Source organism: Galleria mellonella, unplaced genomic scaffold (genome assembly GCF_026898425.1).
Source record: "Galleria mellonella isolate WM207_F2 unplaced genomic scaffold, CSIRO_AGI_GalMel_v1 utg150, whole genome shotgun sequence".
Classification (NCBI taxonomy): Eukaryota; Metazoa; Arthropoda; class Insecta; order Lepidoptera; family Pyralidae; genus Galleria; species Galleria mellonella.
In genome coordinates this window covers 3,440-23,905 of record NW_026442002.1, presented here as the reverse complement: position 1 = coordinate 23,905, position 20,466 = coordinate 3,440, and the positions used below count along the sequence as shown (strand labels likewise).

The 20,466-nt window shown below is 50.2% G+C and overlaps 2 protein-coding genes across 2 annotated transcripts; both read left to right on the top strand.

Moving 5' to 3' along the window:
* Positions 1–13,597: 13,597 nt before the first annotated feature.
* Positions 13,598–16,137, top strand: LOC128200073 (uncharacterized). The gene is made up of 2 exons (XM_052892191.1): positions 13,598–13,723; positions 13,794–16,137. The coding sequence occupies exon 2, from the start codon at positions 14,473–14,475 to the stop codon at positions 16,135–16,137; it is 1,665 nt and encodes a 554-aa protein (XP_052748151.1). The 5' UTR covers positions 13,598–13,723; positions 13,794–14,472.
* Positions 16,138–17,861: 1,724 nt separating this feature from the next.
* On the top strand, positions 17,862–20,161 carry LOC128200072 (uncharacterized). Its single transcript, XM_052892190.1, has 2 exons — positions 17,862–17,969; positions 18,029–20,161. Exons 1-2 carry the CDS (start codon positions 17,862–17,864, stop codon positions 20,159–20,161), a joined length of 2,241 nt encoding a protein of 746 aa, XP_052748150.1.
* Positions 20,162–20,466: the final 305 nt, after the last annotated feature.

The following is a 20,466-nucleotide window of genomic DNA, read 5'->3' as shown; positions in this document are numbered from 1 at the left end:
AGTTTCAAATCCGAATATGTTGTTAAAAGTTTGCCTACTACCGGTGTAGGGTTCGTTAATTATTCCTAAGTCTATGTTATTTTTGTGCATGTATATTAAAAATTCCTGTTGGGCGTCATATCCTCTTCCTAAGTTGCATTGTACTATGGTGATTGGTTTATGACTGTTTTTAGACGTAATATTGAATTCTTTTGACAATGGTTTCTTTCATCGCCCGGAATACGGGGCAATGTACTGAGGTTGCGCTATGTTTGGTGTCTGTATTATGGTTGTATTTGTTGTTGGGTTTGGAGCAATTATGACATTTAACTTTTTGGGTGTTGTTTTTGTCTGGGCAATTTTTGAACTCGTGCTCACTTGAAGAGCAATGAGAACATATCGGTTTGTTTACGTTGCAATCTTTCCTGAGGTGACCGTATTGAAGACAATTATAACATTGCTTTATCGGTATAAACTCTTCTACATAAATCTTTTGGTGCTCTATATTGATTCTAGTCATGTCCTTGACTGCTTGCCAACAAAGTGCTCGTACGGGGTCGGGAGTGGTGTCTATGCACTCGGGGCGGAGCGCACAGCACGGGAAAAATATAGAAAAAATTCTAGGACCGATAGGTGGGGAGGAAAGTTAGGTAAAGTGGGGGGAGTTAGGTTAGGTTAGTGTATAGAATTTCGGGGGTAGGGGGCGAGGGAGCGGCGAACGACTGCAGGAAACGAGAAAACTATAAGACTGGACAAGATTACTAGCGAAAAAGTTGGAAAAATTTTGAAAATTTTGAAGATTTTTGACTTAGTTTAGAGTTAGGTTTCGCAAAGAGCAATAGGGGGTTGTAAGGGGTGGGGGGGTGTAGAAGACTTTAATAACTATAGGAATCAGCAAGACTATGAATTTAGAAACGGGAACAAGAGAAATTTCAATGAAATTCGAGAAAATTTTTTTTCAATTGTATATTTACCTACAAAACGTTAGCAGAGCTTAGGTAACCTCGGTTTCGCCAAAGTGCTCGTACGGGGTCGGGAGTGGTGTCTATGCACTCGGGGCGGAGCGCACAGCACGGGAAAAATATAGAAAAAATTCTAGGACCGATAGGTGGGGAGGAAAGTTAGGTAAAGTGGGGGGAGTTAGGTTAGGTTAGTGTATAGAATTTCGGGGGTAGGGGGCGAGGGAGCGGCGAACGACTGCAGGAAACGAGAAAACTATAAGACTGGACAAGATTACTAGCGAAAAAGTTGGAAAAATTTTGAAAATTTTGAAGATTTTTGACTTAGTTTAGAGTTAGGTTTCGCAAAGAGCAATAGGGGGTTGTAAGGGGTGGGGGGGTGTAGAAGACTTTAATAACTATAGGAATCAGCAAGACTATGAATTTAGAAACGGGAACAAGAGAAATTTCAATGAAATTCGAGAAAATTTTTTTTCAATTGTATATTTACCTACAAAACGTTAGCAGAGCTTAGGTAACCTCGGTTTCGCCAAAGTGCTCGTACGGGGTCGGGAGTGGTGTCTATGCACTCGGGGCGGAGCGCACAGCACGGGAAAAATATAGAAAAAATTCTAGGACCGATAGGTGGGGAGGAAAGTTAGGTAAAGTGGGGGGAGTTAGGTTAGGTTAGTGTATAGAATTTCGGGGGTAGGGGGCGAGGGAGCGGCGAACGACTGCAGGAAACGAGAAAACTATAAGACTGGACAAGATTACTAGCGAAAAAGTTGGAAAAATTTTGAAAATTTTGAAGATTTTTGACTTAGTTTAGAGTTAGGTTTCGCAAAGAGCAATAGGGGGTTGTAAGGGGTGGGGGGGTGTAGAAGACTTTAATAACTATAGGAATCAGCAAGACTATGAATTTAGAAACGGGAACAAGAGAAATTTCAATGAAATTCGAGAAAATTTTTTTTTCAATTGTATATTTACCTACAAAACGTTAGCAGAGCTTAGGTAACCTCGGTTTCGCCAAAGTGCTCGTACGGGGTCGGGAGTGGTGTCTATGCACTCGGGGCGGAGCGCACAGCACGGGAAAAATATAGAAAAAATTCTAGGACCGATAGGTGGGGAGGAAAGTTAGGTAAAGTGGGGGGAGTTAGGTTAGGTTAGTGTATAGAATTTCGGGGGTAGGGGGCGAGGGAGCGGCGAACGACTGCAGGAAACGAGAAAACTATAAGACTGGACAAGATTACTAGCGAAAAAGTTGGAAAAATTTTGAAAATTTTGAAGATTTTTGACTTAGTTTAGAGTTAGGTTTCGCAAAGAGCAATAGGGGGTTGTAAGGGGTGGGGGGGTGTAGAAGACTTTAATAACTATAGGAATCAGCAAGACTATGAATTTAGAAACGGGAACAAGAGAAATTTCAATGAAATTCGAGAAAATTTTTTTCAATTGTATATTTACCTACAAAACGTTAGCAGAGCTTAGGTAACCTCGGTTTCGCCAAAGTGCTCGTACGGGGTCGGGAGTGGTGTCTATGCACTCGGGGCGGAGCGCACAGCACGGGAAAAATATAGAAAAAATTCTAGGACCGATAGGTGGGGAGGAAAGTTAGGTAAAGTGGGGGGAGTTAGGTTAGGTTAGTGTATAGAATTTCGGGGGTAGGGGGCGAGGGAGCGGCGAACGACTGCAGGAAACGAGAAAACTATAAGACTGGACAAGATTACTAGCGAAAAAGTTGGAAAAATTTTGAAAATTTTGAAGATTTTTGACTTAGTTTAGAGTTAGGTTTCGCAAAGAGCAATAGGGGGTTGTAAGGGGTGGGGGGGTGTAGAAGACTTTAATAACTATAGGAATCAGCAAGACTATGAATTTAGAAACGGGAACAAGAGAAATTTCAATGAAATTCGAGAAAATTTTTTTTCAATTGTATATTTACCTACAAAACGTTAGCAGAGCTTAGGTAACCTCGGTTTCGCCAAAGTGCTCGTACGGGGTCGGGAGTGGTGTCTATGCACTCGGGGCGGAGCGCACAGCACGGGAAAAATATAGAAAAAATTCTAGGACCGATAGGTGGGGAGGAAAGTTAGGTAAAGTGGGGGGAGTTAGGTTAGGTTAGTGTATAGAATTTCGGGGGTAGGGGGCGAGGGAGCGGCGAACGACTGCAGGAAACGAGAAAACTATAAGACTGGACAAGATTACTAGCGAAAAAGTTGGAAAAATTTTGAAAATTTTGAAGATTTTTGACTTAGTTTAGAGTTAGGTTTCGCAAAGAGCAATAGGGGGTTGTAAGGGGTGGGGGGGTGTAGAAGACTTTAATAACTATAGGAATCAGCAAGACTATGAATTTAGAAACGGGAACAAGAGAAATTTCAATGAAATTCGAGAAAATTTTTTTTTCAATTGTATATTTACCTACAAAACGTTAGCAGAGCTTAGGTAACCTCGGTTTCGCCAAAGTGCTCGGACGGGGTCGGGAGTGGTGTCTATGCACTCGGGGCGGAGCGCACAGCACGGGAAAAATATAGAAAAAATTCTAGGACCGATAGGTGGGGAGGAAAGTTAGGTAAAGTGGGGGGAGTTAGGTTAGGTTAGTGTATAGAATTTCGGGGGTAGGGGGCGAGGGAGCGGCGAACGACTGCAGGAAACGAGAAAACTATAAGACTGGACAAGATTACTAGCGAAAAAGTTGGAAAAATTTTGAAAATTTTGAAGATTTTTGACTTAGTTTCGAGTTAGGTTTCGCAAAGAGCAATAGGGGGTTGTAAGGGTTGGGGGGGTGTAGAAGACTTTAATAACTATAGGAATCAGCAAGACTATGAATTTAGAAACGGGAACAAGAGAAATTTCAATGAAATTCGAGAAAATTTTTTTTTTTTTTCAATTGTATATTTACCTACAAAACGTTAGCAGAGCTTAGGTAACCTCGGTTTCGCCAAAGTGCTCGGACGGGGTCGGGAGTGGTGTCTATGCACTCGGGGCGGAGCGCACAGCACGGGAAAAATATAGAAAAAATTCTAGGACCGATAGGTGGGGAGGAAAGTTAGGTAAAGTGGGGGGAGTTAGGTTAGGTTAGTGTATAGAATTTCGGGGGTAGGGGGCGAGGGAGCGGCGAACGACTGCAGGAAACGAGAAAACTATAAGACTGGACAAGATTACTAGCGAAAAAGTTGGAAAAATTTTGAAAATTTTGAAGATTTTTGACTTAGTTTAGAGTTAGGTTTCGCAAAGAGCAATAGGGGGTTGTAAGGGGTGGGGGGGTGTAGAAGACTTTAATAACTATAGGAATCAGCAAGACTATGAATTTAGAAACGGGAACAAGAGAAATTTCAATGAAATTCGAGAAAATTTTTTTTCAATTGTATATTTACCTACAAAACGTTAGCAGAGCTTAGGTAACCTCGGTTTCGCCAAAGTGCTCGGACGGGGTCGGGAGTGGTGTCTATGCACTCGGGGCGGAGCGCACAGCACGGGAAAAATATAGAAAAAATTCTAGGACCGATAGGTGGGGAGGAAAGTTAGGTAAAGTGGGGGTGGGGGGAGTAGGTTAGGTTAGTGTATAGAATTTCGGGGGTAGGGGGCGAGGGAGCGGCGAACGACTGCAGGAAACGAGAAAACTATAAGACTGGACAAGATTACTAGCGAAAAAGTTGGAAAAATTTTGAAAATTTTGAAGATTTTTGACTTAGTTTAGAGTTAGGTTTCGCAAAGAGCAATAGGGGGTTGTAAGGGGTGGGGGGTAGTGTAGAAGACTTTAATAACTATAGGAATCAGCAAGACTATGAATTTAGAAACGGGAACAAGAGAAATTTCAATGAAATTCGAGAAAATTTTTTTTCAATTGTATATTTACCTACAAAACGTTAGCAGAGCTTAGGTAACCTCGGTTTCGCCAAAGTGCTCGGACGGGGTCGGGAGTGGTGTCTATGCACTCGGGGCGGAGCGCACAGCACGGGAAAAATATAGAAAAAATTCTAGGACCGATAGGTGGGGAGGAAAGTTAGGTAAAGTGGGGGGAGTTAGGTTAGGTTAGTGTATAGAATTTCGGGGGTAGGGGGCGAGGGAGCGGCGAACGACTGCAGGAAACGAGAAAACTATAAGACTGGACAAGATTACTAGCGAAAAAGTTGGAAAAATTTTGAAAATTTTGAAGATTTTTGACTTAGTTTAGAGTTAGGTTTCGCAAAGAGCAATAGGGGGTTGTAAGGGGTGGGGGGGTGTAGAAGACTTTAATAACTATAGGAATCAGCAAGACTATGAATTTAGAAACGGGAACAAGAGAAATTTCAATGAAATTCGAGAAAATTTTTTTTTCAATTGTATATTTACCTACAAAACGTTAGCAGAGCTTAGGTAACCTCGGTTTCGCCAAAGTGCTCGGACGGGGTCGGGAGTGGTGTCTATGCACTCGGGGCGGAGCGCACAGCACGGGAAAAATATAGAAAAAATTCTAGGACCGATAGGTGGGGAGGAAAGTTAGGTAAAGTGGGGGGAGTTAGGTTAGGTTAGTGTATAGAATTTCGGGGGTAGGGGGCGAGGGAGCGGCGAACGACTGCAGGAAACGAGAAAACTATAAGACTGGACAAGATTACTAGCGAAAAAGTTGGAAAAATTTTGAAAATTTTGAAGATTTTTGACTTAGTTTAGAGTTAGGTTTCGCAAAGAGCAATAGGGGGTTGTAAGGGGTGGGGGGGTGTAGAAGACTTTAATAACTATAGGAATCAGCAAGACTATGAATTTAGAAACGGGAACAAGAGAAATTTCAATGAAATTCGAGAAAATTTTTTTTCAATTGTATATTTACCTACAAAACGTTAGCAGAGCTTAGGTAACCTCGGTTTCGCCAAAGTGCTCGGACGGGGTCGGGAGTGGTGTCTATGCACTCGGGGCGGAGCGCACAGCACGGGAAAAATATAGAAAAAATTCTAGGACCGATAGGTGGGGAGGAAAGTTAGGTAAAGTGGGGGGAGTTAGGTTAGGTTAGTGTATAGAATTTCGGGGGTAGGGGGCGAGGGAGCGGCGAACGACTGCAGGAAACGAGAAACTATAAGACTGGACAAGATTACTAGCGAAAAAGTTGGAAAAATTTTGAAAATTTTGAAGATTTTTGACTTAGTTTAGAGTTAGGTTTCGCAAAGAGCAATAGGGGGTTGTAAGGGGTGGGGGGGTGTAGAAGACTTTAATAACTATAGGAATCAGCAAGACTATGAATTTAGAAACGGGAACAAGAGAAATTTCAATGAAATTCGAGAAAATTTTTTTCAATTGTATATTTACCTACAAAACGTTAGCAGAGCTTAGGTAACCTCGGTTTCGCCAAAGTGCTCGTACGGGGTCGGGAGTGGTGTCTATGCACTCGGGGCGGAGCGCACAGCACGGGAAAAATATAGAAAAAATTCTAGGACCGATAGGTGGGGAGGAAAGTTAGGTAAAGTGGGGGGAGTTAGGTTAGGTTAGTGTATAGAATTTCGGGGGTAGGGGGCGAGGGAGCGGCGAACGACTGCAGGAAACGAGAAAACTATAAGACTGGACAAGATTACTAGCGAAAAAGTTGGAAAAATTTTGAAAATTTTGAAGATTTTTGACTTAGTTTAGAGTTAGGTTTCGCAAAGAGCAATAGGGGGTTGTAAGGGGTGGGGGGGTGTAGAAGACTTTAATAACTATAGGAATCAGCAAGACTATGAATTTAGAAACGGGAACAAGAGAAATTTCAATGAAATTCGAGAAAATTTTTTTTCAATTGTATATTTACCTACAAAACGTTAGCAGAGCTTAGGTAACCTCGGTTTCGCCAAAGTGCTCGGACGGGGTCGGGAGTGGTGTCTATGCACTCGGGGCGGAGCGCACAGCACGGGAAAAATATAGAAAAAATTCTAGGACCGATAGGTGGGGAGGAAAGTTAGGTAAAGTGGGGGGAGTTAGGTTAGGTTAGTGTATAGAATTTCGGGGGTAGGGGGCGAGGGAGCGGCGAACGACTGCAGGAAACGAGAAAACTATAAGACTGGACAAGATTACTAGCGAAAAAGTTGGAAAAATTTTGAAAAAATTTTGAAGATTTTTGACTTAGTTTAGAGTTAGGTTTCGCAAAGAGCAATAGGGGGTTGTAAGGGGTGGGGGGGTGTAGAAGACTTTAATAACTATAGGAATCAGCAAGACTATGAATTTAGAAACGGGAACAAGAGAAATTTCAATGAAATTCGAGAAAATTTTTTTCAATTGTATATTTACCTACAAAACGTTAGCAGAGCTTAGGTAACCTCGGTTTCGCCAAAGTGCTCGTACGGGGTCGGGAGTGGTGTCTATGCACTCGGGGCGGAGCGCACAGCACGGGAAAAATATAGAAAAAATTCTAGGACCGATAGGTGGGGAGGAAAGTTAGGTAAAGTGGGGGGAGTTAGGTTAGGTTAGTGTATAGAATTTCGGGGGTAGGGGGCGAGGGAGCGGCGAACGACTGCAGGAAACGAGAAAACTATAAGACTGGACAAGATTACTAGCGAAAAAGTTGGAAAAATTTTGAAAATTTTGAAGATTTTTGACTTAGTTTAGAGTTAGGTTTCGCAAAGAGCAATAGGGGGTTGTAAGGGGTGGGGGGGTGTAGAAGACTTTAATAACTATAGGAATCAGCAAGACTATGAATTTAGAAACGGGAACAAGAGAAATTTCAATGAAATTCGAGAAAATTTTTTTCAATTGTATATTTACCTACAAAACGTTAGCAGAGCTTAGGTAACCTCGGTTTCGCCAAAGTGCTCGTACGGGGTCGGGAGTGGTGTCTATGCACTCGGGGCGGAGCGCACAGCACGGGAAAAATATAGAAAAAATTCTAGGACCGATAGGTGGGGAGGAAAGTTAGGTAAAGTGGGGGGAGTTAGGTTAGGTTAGTGTATAGAATTTCGGGGGTAGGGGGCGAGGGAGCGGCGAACGACTGCAGGAAACGAGAAAACTATAAGACTGGACAAGATTACTAGCGAAAAAGTTGGAAAAAATTTTGAAAATTTTGAAGATTTTTGACTTAGTTTAGAGTTAGGTTTCGCAAAGAGCAATAGGGGGTGTAAGGGGTGGGGGGGTGTAGAAGACTTTAATAACTATAGGAATCAGCAAGACTATGAATTTAGAAACGGGAACAAGAGAAATTTCAATGAAATTCGAGAAAATTTTTTTTTCAATTGTATATTTACCTACAAAACGTTAGCAGAGCTTAGGTAACCTCGGTTTCGCCAAAGTGCTCGTACGGGGTCGGGAGTGGTGTCTATGCACTCGGGGCGGAGCGCACAGCACGGGAAAAATATAGAAAAAATTCTAGGACCGATAGGTGGGGAGGAAAGTTAGGTAAAGTGGGGGGAGTTAGGTTAGGTTAGTGTATAGAATTTCGGGGGTAGGGGGCGAGGGAGCGGCGAACGACTGCAGGAAACGAGAAAACTATAAGACTGGACAAGATTACTAGCGAAAAAGTTGGAAAAATTTTGAAAATTTTGAAGATTTTTGACTTAGTTTAGAGTTAGGTTTCGCAAAGAGCAATAGGGGGTTGTAAGGGGTGGGGGGGTGTAGAATACTTTAATAACTATAGGAATCAGCAAGACTATGAATTTAGAAACGGGAACAAGAGAAATTTCAATGAAATTCGAGAAAATTTTTTTTCAATTGTATATTTACCTACAAAACGTTAGCAGAGCTTAGGTAACCTCGGTTTCGCCAAAGTGCTCGGACGGGGTCGGGAGTGGTGTCTATGCACTCGGGGCGGAGCGCACAGCACGGGAAAAATATAGAAAAAATTCTAGGACCGATAGGTGGGGAGGAAAGTTAGGTAAAGTGGGGGGAGTTAGGTTAGGTTAGTGTATAGAATTTCGGGGGTAGGGGGCGAGGGAGCGGCGAACGACTGCAGGAAACGAGAAAACTATAAGACTGGACAAGATTACTAGCGAAAAAGTTGGAAAAATTTTGAAAATTTTGAAGATTTTTGACTTAGTTTAGAGTTAGGTTTCGCAAAGAGCAATAGGGGGTTGTAAGGGGTGGGGGGGTGTAGAAGACTTTAATAACTAACTATAGGAATCAGCAAGACTATGAATTTAGAAACGGGAACAAGAGAAATTTCAATGAAATTCGAGAAAATTTTTTTTTCAATTGTATATTTACCTACAAAACGTTAGCAGAGCTTAGGTAACCTCGGTTTCGCCAAAGTGCTCGTACGGGGTCGGGAGTGGTGTCTATGCACTCGGGGCGGAGCGCACAGCACGGGAAAAATATAGAAAAAATTCTAGGACCGATAGGTGGGGAGGAAAGTTAGGTAAAGTGGGGGGAGTTAGGTTAGGTTAGTGTATAGAATTTCGGGGGTAGGGGGCGAGGGAGCGGCGAACGACTGCAGGAAACGAGAAAACTATAAGACTGGACAAGATTACTAGCGAAAAAGTTGGAAAAATTTTGAAAATTTTGAAGATTTTTGACTTAGTTTAGAGTTAGGTTTCGCAAAGAGCAATAGGGGGTTGTAAGGGGTGGGGGGGTGTAGAAGACTTTAATAACTATAGGAATCAGCAAGACTATGAATTTAGAAAAACAAGAGAAATATGAAATTCGAGAAAATTTTTTTTTCAATTGTATATTTACCTACAAAACGTTAGCAGAGCCGATGCTCGTACGGGGTCGGGGATGCACTCGGGGCGGAGCGCACAGCACGGGAAAAATATAGAAAAAATTCTAGGACCGATAGGTGGGGAGGAAAGTTAGGGGGGGGGAGTTAGGTTAGGTTAGTGTATAGAATTTCGGGGGTAGGGGGCGAGGGAGCGGCGAACGACTGCAGGAAACGAGAAAACTATAAGACTGGACAAGATTACTAGCGAAAAAGTTGGAAAAATTTTGAAAATTTTGAAGATTTTTGACTTAGTTTAGAGTTAGGTTTCGCAAAGAGCAATAGGGGGTTGTAAGGGGTGGGGGGGTGTAGAAGACTTTAATAACAATAGGAATCAGCAAGACTATGAATTTAGAAACGGGAACAAGAGAAATTTCAATGAAATTCGAGAAAATTTTTTTTCAATTGTATATTTACCTACAAAACGTTAGCAGAGCTTAGGTAACCTCGGTTTCGCCAAAGTGCTCGTACGGGGTCGGGAGTGGTGTCTATGCACTCGGGGCGGAGCGCACAGCACGGGAAAAATATAGAAAAAATTCTAGGACCGATAGGTGGGGAGGAAAGTTAGGTAAAGTGGGGGGAGTTAGGTTAGGTTAGTGTATAGAATTTCGGGGGTAGGGGGCGAGGGAGCGGCGAACGACTGCAGGAAACGAGAAAACTATAAGACTGGACAAGATTACTAGCGAAAAAGTTGGAAAAATTTTGAAAATTTTGAAGATTTTTGACTTAGTTTAGAGTTAGGTTTCGCAAAGAGCAATAGGGGGTTGTAAGGGGTGGGGGGGTGTAGAAGACTTTAATAACTATAGGAATCAGCAAGACTATGAATTTAGAAACGGGAACAAGAGAAATTTCAATGAAATTCGAGAAAATTTTTTTTTCAATTGTATATTTACCTACAAAACGTTAGCAGAGCTTAGGTAACCTCGGTTTCGCCAAAGTGCTCGTACGGGGTCGGGAGTGGTGTCTATGCACTCGGGGCGGAGCGCACAGCACGGGAAAAATATAGAAAAAATTCTAGGACCGATAGGTGGGGAGGAAAGTTAGGTAAAGTGGGGGGAGTTAGGTTAGGTTAGTGTATAGAATTTCGGGGGTAGGGGGCGAGGGAGCGGCGAACGACTGCAGGAAACGAGAAAACTATAAGACTGGACAAGATTACTAGCGAAAAAGTTGGAAAAATTTTGAAAATTTTGAAGATTTTTGACTTAGTTTAGAGTTAGGTTTCGCAAAGAGCAATAGGGGGTTGTAAGGGGTGGGGGGGTGTAGAAGACTTTAATAACTATAGGAATCAGCAAGACTATGAATTTAGAAACGGGAACAAGAGAAATTTCAATGAAATTCGAGAAAATTTTTTTTCAATTGTATATTTACCTCGAGAAAATTTTTTTCTCGGGGTATCTGCCGCACCCCGTTGTATGTAGGCCGCACGCAGAAGCAGGGGGCTCCCCTGCGTGTGAAACCTTTCCCCCATACTCGTGGGAACAAGTATGGAAATATCAAACACAAAAACAAAACCCAAAATTGATGTCGTGTCCGAGAAGGACGGTGAGAAAGTAGTGCCTGAGAAGGGCGGAGAGAAGTTGGTGCCTGAGAAGGGCGTAGAAAGTAAGAAGTCGGGGCTAGAACTCCTGAAAGAGTGTTCGGTAGTACTGGGCGAAGATGTTGGTCTCTTAGGTCGTCGTCGTACTCGCCATAGTCTGCTGAGAGCGGTTGCGGGCGAGATCGACTGCGGGTCTACGCGGTCGAGCTCGTGTGCAACCCCAACTGAGGAGATGGAAATGGAACCGTTGCCGTCCACGTCTGGTCTCCGCTCCTGGCGTAAAAGACACATTGCTGAGTCTGACACAGACTCTATAGTTGAGGATGAGGGCGATGTCCAGTCCGCCCGCAAAAGGTCCGGCAGCCCTAGAGTGGGGTCGAGAGCAAGTTCTCGCACAAGGAAGAAGGAGGAATGTCGGCGGCAGTTCAGCTACCGATTCTTTGAGGACGATGTAACCGGAGCGGTCCCTGGGGCGGGTGCTACCAAGTCTGGATTACCTCCAGCGACGGCCCTGGATTATCATGAGAGTGACTTCTTCTCCTCAGGGGATGAAGCGTCGGATATACTGTCGGAGTCGGATAGGCCGACGGCGTCTGGCGCCACTGCCACTGCCGCCGCCGAGAATAAGAATAAAGTGGCCGAGGAGGTAATCCGCAGGGCGAAGTGTCTCGTCCACCGGCAAGCGGATGCTCTCACTGATGTTGTGAAGAAGGCAGGGAACCTCAAAGGGACCACCATAAGGACCCTGAAAGAGGGTTTGGCCGGGATCACACAGGTTGTGGACACCTTGGAGGGGGATCTATTTCCGACGTCGGTCTCTCCACTGGTCTCAAAGAACCTGAGACTTGAGCAGGAAGTCGAGTACCTGCGTCGGCAGTTGGCCGAGGCTCGTGCTGCCAAGCCAGCTGCCAAGCCAGCGGCCAATGCCGGTATCTCGGCGGATGTTGTCCCTGTCGTAGGGAGTGAGGCGAGCGCGTTCCGCGCTCAAATAATGAGGGACGTCGGCGGAATCGTCCGCCAAATGGTAGGGACGCTTATGAAGGAGGTGAAAGAGATGATCTCTGCTCTCCCCTCCACTGAGAAGGTGTCGTCTGCGTCTGCGGTCTCCACGCAAACCCTGCCAGAGGCTGGAACAATGGCGTCAGATGTGCCCGACCCCCCTAGAGTCGGCGACCGGGGTTCTCTTCCCCAGTCAGAAACGGGTCGGGCCAAGAAAAAGAAGGCGAAGAAGACGCCCGTCACACCGGCGCCTTCTGGACAGCCCGAGTCGGTAGCAACAACATCCGCTCAGCCACCTGTGCAGGCGACCGCGTCCTCCTGGGCGACGGTCGTAAAAGGAAAACGGGGCAAGACCGTCAGTGTTCCCGAAGGGCAGCCTGTGGCTGTCAACCCTCCGGTGACGAAAGCCGGTTCGGCCCCCTCGAAGAAGGCAAAGAAGACGAGCGCACCCTCGCCTTCTAAACTGAAACCGCCTCGCTCCGCGGCGGTTATTATTACGTTGGACCCGGAGGCGGAAAGGGAGGGTGTCGCGTATGCGAATGTCCTTGCGGAGGCCAAGAGAAGGATCGATCTCCGCGCATTGGGGATCGAAGATATGCGGTTTCGCACCGCGATCACCGGCGGTAAGGTTCTAGAGGTTCCAGGTGCTGATGGCGCGGAGAAGGCCGACGTTCTGGCGTCGAAGCTCCGGGAGTTCATCCCGGAGAATATGGCCAAAATCTCCAGGCCCGTAAAGTCCGCGGAGATGCGGATATCGGGCCTGGACGACAGTGTTACGTCGGAGGAAGTGGTCGCTGCGGTTGCCCGGGAGGGCGGCTGTCAGGTGGACCAAGTGCGAGTCGGAGAGGTTCGACGTACTAGATCTGGGGTGGGCACTTGCTGGGTTAAAGCTCCATTGCAAGCAGTTAAGAAGATGACGGTCGCCGGCCGAGTTCGTATAGGCTGGGTTTCGGCGAAAGCAGAGCTCCTGCGGCAGAGGCCGCTTCGGTGCTTCCGCTGCTTGGAGGAAGGACATGTGCGGGCATCCTGCAGTCATGAGCAGGACCGCAGCGGTCTATGTTACCGTTGCGGAAACGAAGGCCATAAGGCGGCGATGTGCGCGGCCGACCCAAAGTGCGCTGTGTGTTCAGCGCAGGGCCGGCCGTCGGACCATTGGGTGGGGTCCAAGGCCTGCACTCCTCCTAAGAAGCGTAAGAAGCAACCGGTGAAATTGCCGAACCCAGCAGGCCGGGTGAGTGTGGAGGGAGAGGAGATGGAAACGGGCAGGTAGTCCCGCCCTCCTCTCCGGCGATAATTACATCGCCACAGGGCCGGGGTGACGACTGCGGGGGCAGTCCCACCCCATACCAACATGGCCCTGGGAAGTCGCGCGCGCATCCCCGCGCGCTTCCCCTAGACGGGGGTGGGTATTCAACATCTCGTACCCGCCCCAAACTGAGTCGGGGCCCGCGAGCCGGTGCGGGCCAACGCCGTTGGGATCCCGGTGGACTACGCAAGGGAACCCGGGTCCCCAACACAAAGGCGCGGCGAGGGAATGCCATGTGGTTTTTAGCCGGTAGGAGTCCGGCAGTATTCACACCCTCCCCCGGGGGTGTGTCTCTGCATGACGCATTTTCCACATGTAAAAAAAAAAAAAAAAAAAAAGGTTAGGTTAGGTTAGGTTAGGTTAGGTTAGGTTAGGTTAGGTTAGGTTAGGTTAGGTTAGGTTAGGTTAGGTTAGGTTGGGGTGCTGGGTCGGAAAACCTCCAAGAGTGCCCTGGCTCATTGTACGGTCACTTGTCCTGGTGCGGATACGTCCGGCGGGAACGGTGGCTGACAATGGCTGGGGCCTGGTGCATCCTGGGCAACGGCGGTAAGTGACTTCTCGCTATTTAGAGATCTCACTTACCGACGGCTAATATTCCGACAGAGGTGGTGAGCGGCGAGCCCAAGTTATGGGGTTTGTCGTGTTTTCGTTGGGGGCGGGTTTTGTTCCGCGACTTCTCGTAGTGGGAGTGGTCGGCGGGCCCGGTGAGTGCTTCGTTGCGCAGCCGGGCTGGTTTCAGTGCCACCGCCGAAAAACCGTAATCCCTCGCGGAGGTGTGGTCATGTTTCGCACCCGAGTGAGGGGACGGGGGCCTTGGCTTAACCGCCTGGGCCGCGAGGAGTAAACCTCTATAAAAATCCTCTTGTGTAAGCTTCGGTGCCTGGCGATGCATAGTTCGTTGTGCGGTGCACGCTACCGGACATCATAAGTTCGGTTAGCGTGTTCTGTGCTGCGGGCGGGTCGGTGGAGTATCATCGGCCGCAAGGGCACCAACCTCGGGGTATCTGCCGCACCCCGTTGTATGTAGGCCGCACGCAGAAGCAGGGGGCTCCCCTGCGTGTGAAACCTTTCCCCCATACTCGTGGGAACAAGTATGGATATGTCAAAAACAAAACCCAAAATTGATGTCGTGTCCGAGAAGGACGGTGAGAAGTCGGTGCCCGCGAAGGGCGGAGAGAAGTCGGTGCCCGTGAAGGGCGGTGTTAGTAAAAAGAAGTCGGAAGTGGAGGTTCTGAAAGAGTGCTCCGTTGTACTGGGCGAGGATGTTGTGGAGTTAGGTCGCCGTCGCACTCGTCACAGCTTGTTGAGGGCGGTTGCGGGCGAGACCGACTGCGGGTCTTCGCGGTCGAGCTTGTGCGCATCCCCAATTGATGAAGGCATGGAGACGGAGCAGTTGCCGTCAACATCTGGACTACGCTCCTGGCGCAAAAGGCGTCTTAACGAGTCCGATACGGACTCCACGGTCGAGGATGAGGGCGATGTCCAATCCGTCCGCAAAAGGTCCGGCAGCCCTAGAGTGGGATCGAGAGCCAGTTCGATCGCTAGAAAGAAGGAGGAGTGTCGGCAATTCATATACCGATTCTTCGAAGATGAAGGGACAGCCGCTGGCAAATCTGGTCTGCCCCCAGTGACGGTCTTAGATTATCACGAGAGTGATTTCTTTTCTTCCGGAGATGAGGAGCCAGACAAACCGACGGAGCTGGACAGGCCGACGGCATCTGGCGCCACTACCACCGCTGCCGCCGGTGACAAGAACAAAGTGGCCGAGGAGGTACTCCATAGGGCGAAACTTCTCGTCCATCGGCAAGCGGATGCTCTTAGCGACGTCGTTAAGAAGGCGGGAAATCTCAAAGGGACCACCATAAGGACCCTGAAAGAGGGTTTGGCCGGGATCACACAGGTTGTGGACACCTTGGAGGGGGATCTATTTCCGACGTCGGTCTCTCCACTGGTCTCAAAGAACCTGAGACTTGAGCAGGAAGTCGAGTACCTGCGTCGGCAGTTGGCCGAGGCTCGTGCTGCCAAGCCAGCTGCCAAGCCAGCGGCCCAGGCCGGTATCTCGGCAGACGGTGTTCCTGTTGTAGGAAGTGATGCGAGCGCAGTCCGTGCTCAGATAATGAGAGATGTCGGCGGCATCGTCCGCCAAATGGTAGGGACATTTATGAAAGAGGTGAGAGAAATGATCTCCATTCGCCCCCCTCCAGAGAAGGTGTCGTCCTCGTCTGCGGTCTCCACGCAAACTTTGCCCGAGGCCGGGAGAATGGCGTCAGATGTGCCCGACACCCCTAGAGTCGGCGACCGGGGTTCTGTTCCCCAGTCAGAAACGGGTCGGGCCAAGAAGAAGAAGGCGAAGAAGACGCCCGTCACACCGGCGCCCTCTGGACAGCCCGAGCCGGTGGCTTCGACCTCCGCTCAAACGTCTGTGCAGCCGACCGCGTCCTCCTGGGCGACGGTCGTAAAAGGAAAACGGGGCAAGACCGTCAGTGTTCCCGAAGGGCAGCCTGTGGCTGTCAACCCTCCGGTGACGAAAGCCGGTTCGGCCCCCTCGAAGAAGGCAAAGAAGACGAGCGCACCCTCGCCTTCTAAACTGAAACCGCCTCGCTCCGCGGCGGTGATTATTACGTTGGACCCGGAGGCGGAAAGGGAGGGTGTCGCGTATGCGAATGTCCTTGCGGAGGCCAAGAGAAGGATCGATCTCCGCGCATTGGGGATCGAAGATATGCGGTTTCGCACCGCGATCACCGGCGGTAAGGTCTAGAGGTTCCAGGTGCTGATGGCGCGGAGAAGGCCGACGTTCTGGCGTCGAAGCTCCGGGAGTTCATCCCGGAGAATATGGCCAAAATCTCCAGGCCCGTAAAGTCCGCGGAGATGCGGATATCGGGCCTGGACGACAGTGTTACGTCGGAGGAAGTGGCCGCTGCGGTTGCCCGGGAGGGCGGCTGTCAGGTGGACCAAGTGCGAGTCGGAGAGGTTCGACGTACTAGATCTGGGGTGGGCACTTGCTGGGTTAAAGGTCCGTTGCAAGTCAGTTAAGAAGATGACGGTCGCCGGCCGAGTTCGTATAGGCTGGGTTTCGGCGAAAGCAGAGCTCCTGCGGCAGAGGCCGCTTCGGTGCTTCCGCTGCTTGGAGGAAGGACATGTGCGGGCATCCTGCAGTCATGAGCAGGACCGCAGCGGTCTATGTTACCGCTGCGGAAACGAAGGCCATAAGGCGGCGATGTGCGCGGCCGACCCAAAGTGCGCTGTGTGTTCAGCGCAGGGCCGGCCGTCGGACCATTGGGTGGGGTCCAAGGCCTGCACTCCTCCTAAGAAGCGTAAGAAGCAACCGGTGAAATTGCCGAACCCAGCAGGCCGGGTGAGTGTGGAGGGAGAGGAGATGGAAACGGGCAGGTAGTCCCGCCCTCCTCTCCGGCGATAATTACATCGCCACAGGGCCGGGGTGACGACTGCGGGGGCAGTCCCACCCCATACCAACATGGCCCTGGGAAGTCGCGCGCGCATCCCCGCGCGCTTCCCCCTAGACGGGGGTGGGTATTCAACATCTCGTACCCGCCCCAAACTGAGTCGGGGCCCGCGAGCCGGTGCGGGCCAACGCCGTTGGGGATCCCGGTGGACTACGCAAGGGAACCCGGGTCCCCAACATTAAGGCGCGGCGAGGGAATGCCATGTGGTTTTTAGCCGGTAGGAGTCCGGCAGTATTCACACCCTCCCCCGGGGGTGTGTCTCTGCATGACGCATTTTCCAAAAAAAAAAAAAAAAAAAAAAAAAAAAAAAAAAAAAAAAAAAAAAAAAAGGTTAGGTTAGGTTGGGGTGCTGGGTCGGAAAACCTCCAAGAGTGCCCTGGCTCATTGTACGGTCACTTGTCCTGGTGCGGATACGTCCGGCGGGAACGGTGGCTGACAATGGCTGGGGCCTGGTGCATCCTGGGCAACGGCGGTAAGTGACTTCTCGCTATTTAGAGATCTCACTTACCGACGGCTAATATTCCGACAGAGGTGGTGAGCGGCGAGCCCAAGTTATGGGGTTTGTCGTGTTTTGTTGGGGGCGGGTTTTGTTCCGCGACTTCTCGTAGTGGGAGTGGTCGGCGGGCCCGGTGAGTGCTTCGTTGCGCAGCCGGGCTGGTTTCAGTGCCACCGCCGAAAAACCGTAATCCCTCGCGGAGGTGTGGTCATGTTTCGCACCCGAGTGAGGGGACGGGGGCCTTGGCTTAACCGCCTGGGCCGCGAGGAGTAAACCTCTATAAAAATCCTCTTGTGTAAGCTTCGGTGCCTGGCGATGCATAGTTCGTTGTGCGGTGCACGCTACCGGACATCATAAGTTCGGTTAGCGTGTTCTGTGCTGCGGGCGGGTCGATGGAGTATCATCGGCCGCAAGGGCACCAACCTCGGGGTATCTGCCGCACCCCGTTGTATGTAGGCCGCACGCAGAAGCAGGGGGCTCCCCTGCGTGTGAAACCTTTCCCCCATACTCGTGGGAACAAGTATGGATATGTCAAAAACAAAACCCAAAATTGATGTCGTGTCCGAGAAGGACGGTGAGAAGTCGGTGCCCGCGAAGGGCGGAGAGATGTCGGTGCCCGTGAAGGGCGGTGTTAGTAAAAGAAGTCGGAAGTGGAGGTTCTGAAAGAGTGCTCCGTTGTACTGGGCGAGGATGTTGTGGAGTTAGGTCGCCGTCGCACTCGTCACAGCTTGTTGAGGGCGGTTGCGGGCGAGACCGACTGCGGGTCTTCGCGGTCGAGCTTGTGCGCATCCCCAATTGATGAAGGCATGGAGACGGAGCAGTTGCCGTCCACATCTGGACTACGCTCCTGGCGCAAAAGGCGTCTTAACGAGTCCGATACGGACTCCACGGTCGAGGATGAGGGCGATGTCCAATCCGTCCGCAAAAGGTCCGGCAGCCCTAGAGTGGGATCGAGAGCCAGTTCGATCGCTAGAAAGAAGGAGGAGTGTCGGCAATTCACATACCGATTTTTCGAAGATGAAGGGACAGCCGCTGGCAAATCTGGTCTGCCCCCAGTGACGGTCTTAGATTATCACGAGAGTGATTTCTTTTCTTCCGGAGATGAGGAGTCAGACAAACCGACGGAGCTTGACAGGCCGACGGCATCTGGCGCCACTGCCACCGCTGCCGCCGGTGACAAGAACAAAGTGGCCGAGGAGGTACTCCATAGGGCGAAACTTCTCGTCCATCGGCAAGCGGATGCTCTTAGCGACGTCGTTAAGAAGGCGGGAAATCTCAAAGGGACCACCATAAGGACCCTGAAAGAGGGTTTGGCCGGGATCACACAGGTTGTGGACACCTTGGAGGGGGATCTATTTCCGACGTCGGTCTCTCCACTGGTCTCAAAGAACCTGAGACTTGAGCAGGAAGTCGAGTACCTGCGTCGGCAGTTGGCCGAGGCTCGTGCTGCCAAGCCAGCTGCCAAGCCAGCGGCCCAGGCCGGTATCTCGGCAGACGGTGTTCCTGTTGTAGGAAGTGATGCGAGCGCATTCCGTGCTCAAATAATGAGAGATGTCGGCGGCATCGTCCGCCAAATGGTAGGGACATTTATGAAAGAGGTGAGAGAAATGATCTCCATTCGCCCCCCTCCAGAGAAGGTGTCGTCCTCGTCTGCGGTCTCCACGCAAACTTTGCCCGAGGCCGGGACAATGGCGTCAGATGTGCCCGACACCCCTAGAGTCGGCGACCGGGGTTCTCTTCCCCAGTCAGAAACGGGTCGGGCCAAGAAGAAGAAGGCGAAGAAGACGCCCGTCACACCGGCGCCCTCTGGACAGCCCGAGCCGGTGGCTTCGACCTCCGCTCAAACGTCTGTGCAGCCGACCGCGTCCTCCTGGGCGACGGTCATAAAAGGAAAACGGGGCAAGACCGTCAGTGTTCCCGAAGGGCAGCCTGTGGCTGCGAACCCTCCGGTGACGAAAGCCGGTTCGGCCCCCTCGAAGAAGGCAAAGAAGACGAGCGCACCCTCGCCTTCTAAACTGAAACCGCCTCGCTCCGCGGCGGTGATTATTACGTTGGACCCGGAGGCGGAAAGGGAGGGTGTCGCGTATGCGAATGTCCTTGCGGAGGCCAAGAGAAGGATCGATCTCCGCGCATTGGGGATCGAAGATATGCGGTTTCGCACCGCGATCACCGGCGGTAAGGTCCTAGAGGTCCCAGGTGCTGATGGCGCGGAGAAGGCCGACGTTCTGGCGTCGAAGCTCCGGGAGTTCATCCCGGAGAATATGGCCAAAATCTCCAGGCCCGTAAAGTCCGCGGAGATGCGGATATCGGGCCTGGACGACAGTGTTACGTCGGAGGAAGTGGCCGCTGCGGTTGCCCGGGAGGGCGGCTGTCAGGTGGACCAAGTGCGAGTCGGAGAGGTTCGACGTACTAGATCTGGGGTGGGCACTTGCTGGGTTAAAGCTCCATTGCAAGCAGTTAAGAAGATGACGGTCGCCGGCCGAGTTCGTATAGGCTGGGTTTCGGCGAAAGCAGAGCTCCTGCGGCAGAGGCCGCTTCGGTGCTTCCGCTGCTTGGAGGAAGGACATGTGCGGGCATCCTGCAGTCATGAGCAGGACCGCAGCGGTCTATGTTACCGCTGCGGAAACGAAGGCCATAAGGCGGCGATGTGCGCGGCCGACCCAAAGTGCGCTGTGTGTTCAGCGCAGGGCCGGCCGTCGGACCATTGGGTGGGGTCCAAGGCCTGCACTCCTCCTAAGAAGCGTAAGAAGCAACCGGTGAAATTGCCGAACCCAGCAGGCCGGGTGAGTGTGGAGGGAGAGGAGATGGAAACGGGCAGGTAGTCCCGCCCTCCTCTCCGGCGATAATTACATCGCCACAGGGCCGGGGTGACGACTGCGGGGGCAGTCCCACCCCATACCAACATGGCCCTGGGAAGTCGCGCGCGCATCCCCGCGCGCTTCCCCTAGACGGGGGTGGGTATTCAACATCTCGTACCCGCCCCAAACTGAGTCGGGGCCCGCGAGCCGGTGCGGGCCAACGCCGTTGGGATCCCGGTGGACTACGCAAGGGAACCCGGGTCCCCAACATTAAGGCGCGGCGAGGGAATGCCATGTGGTTTTTAGCCGGTAGGAGTCCGGCAGTATTC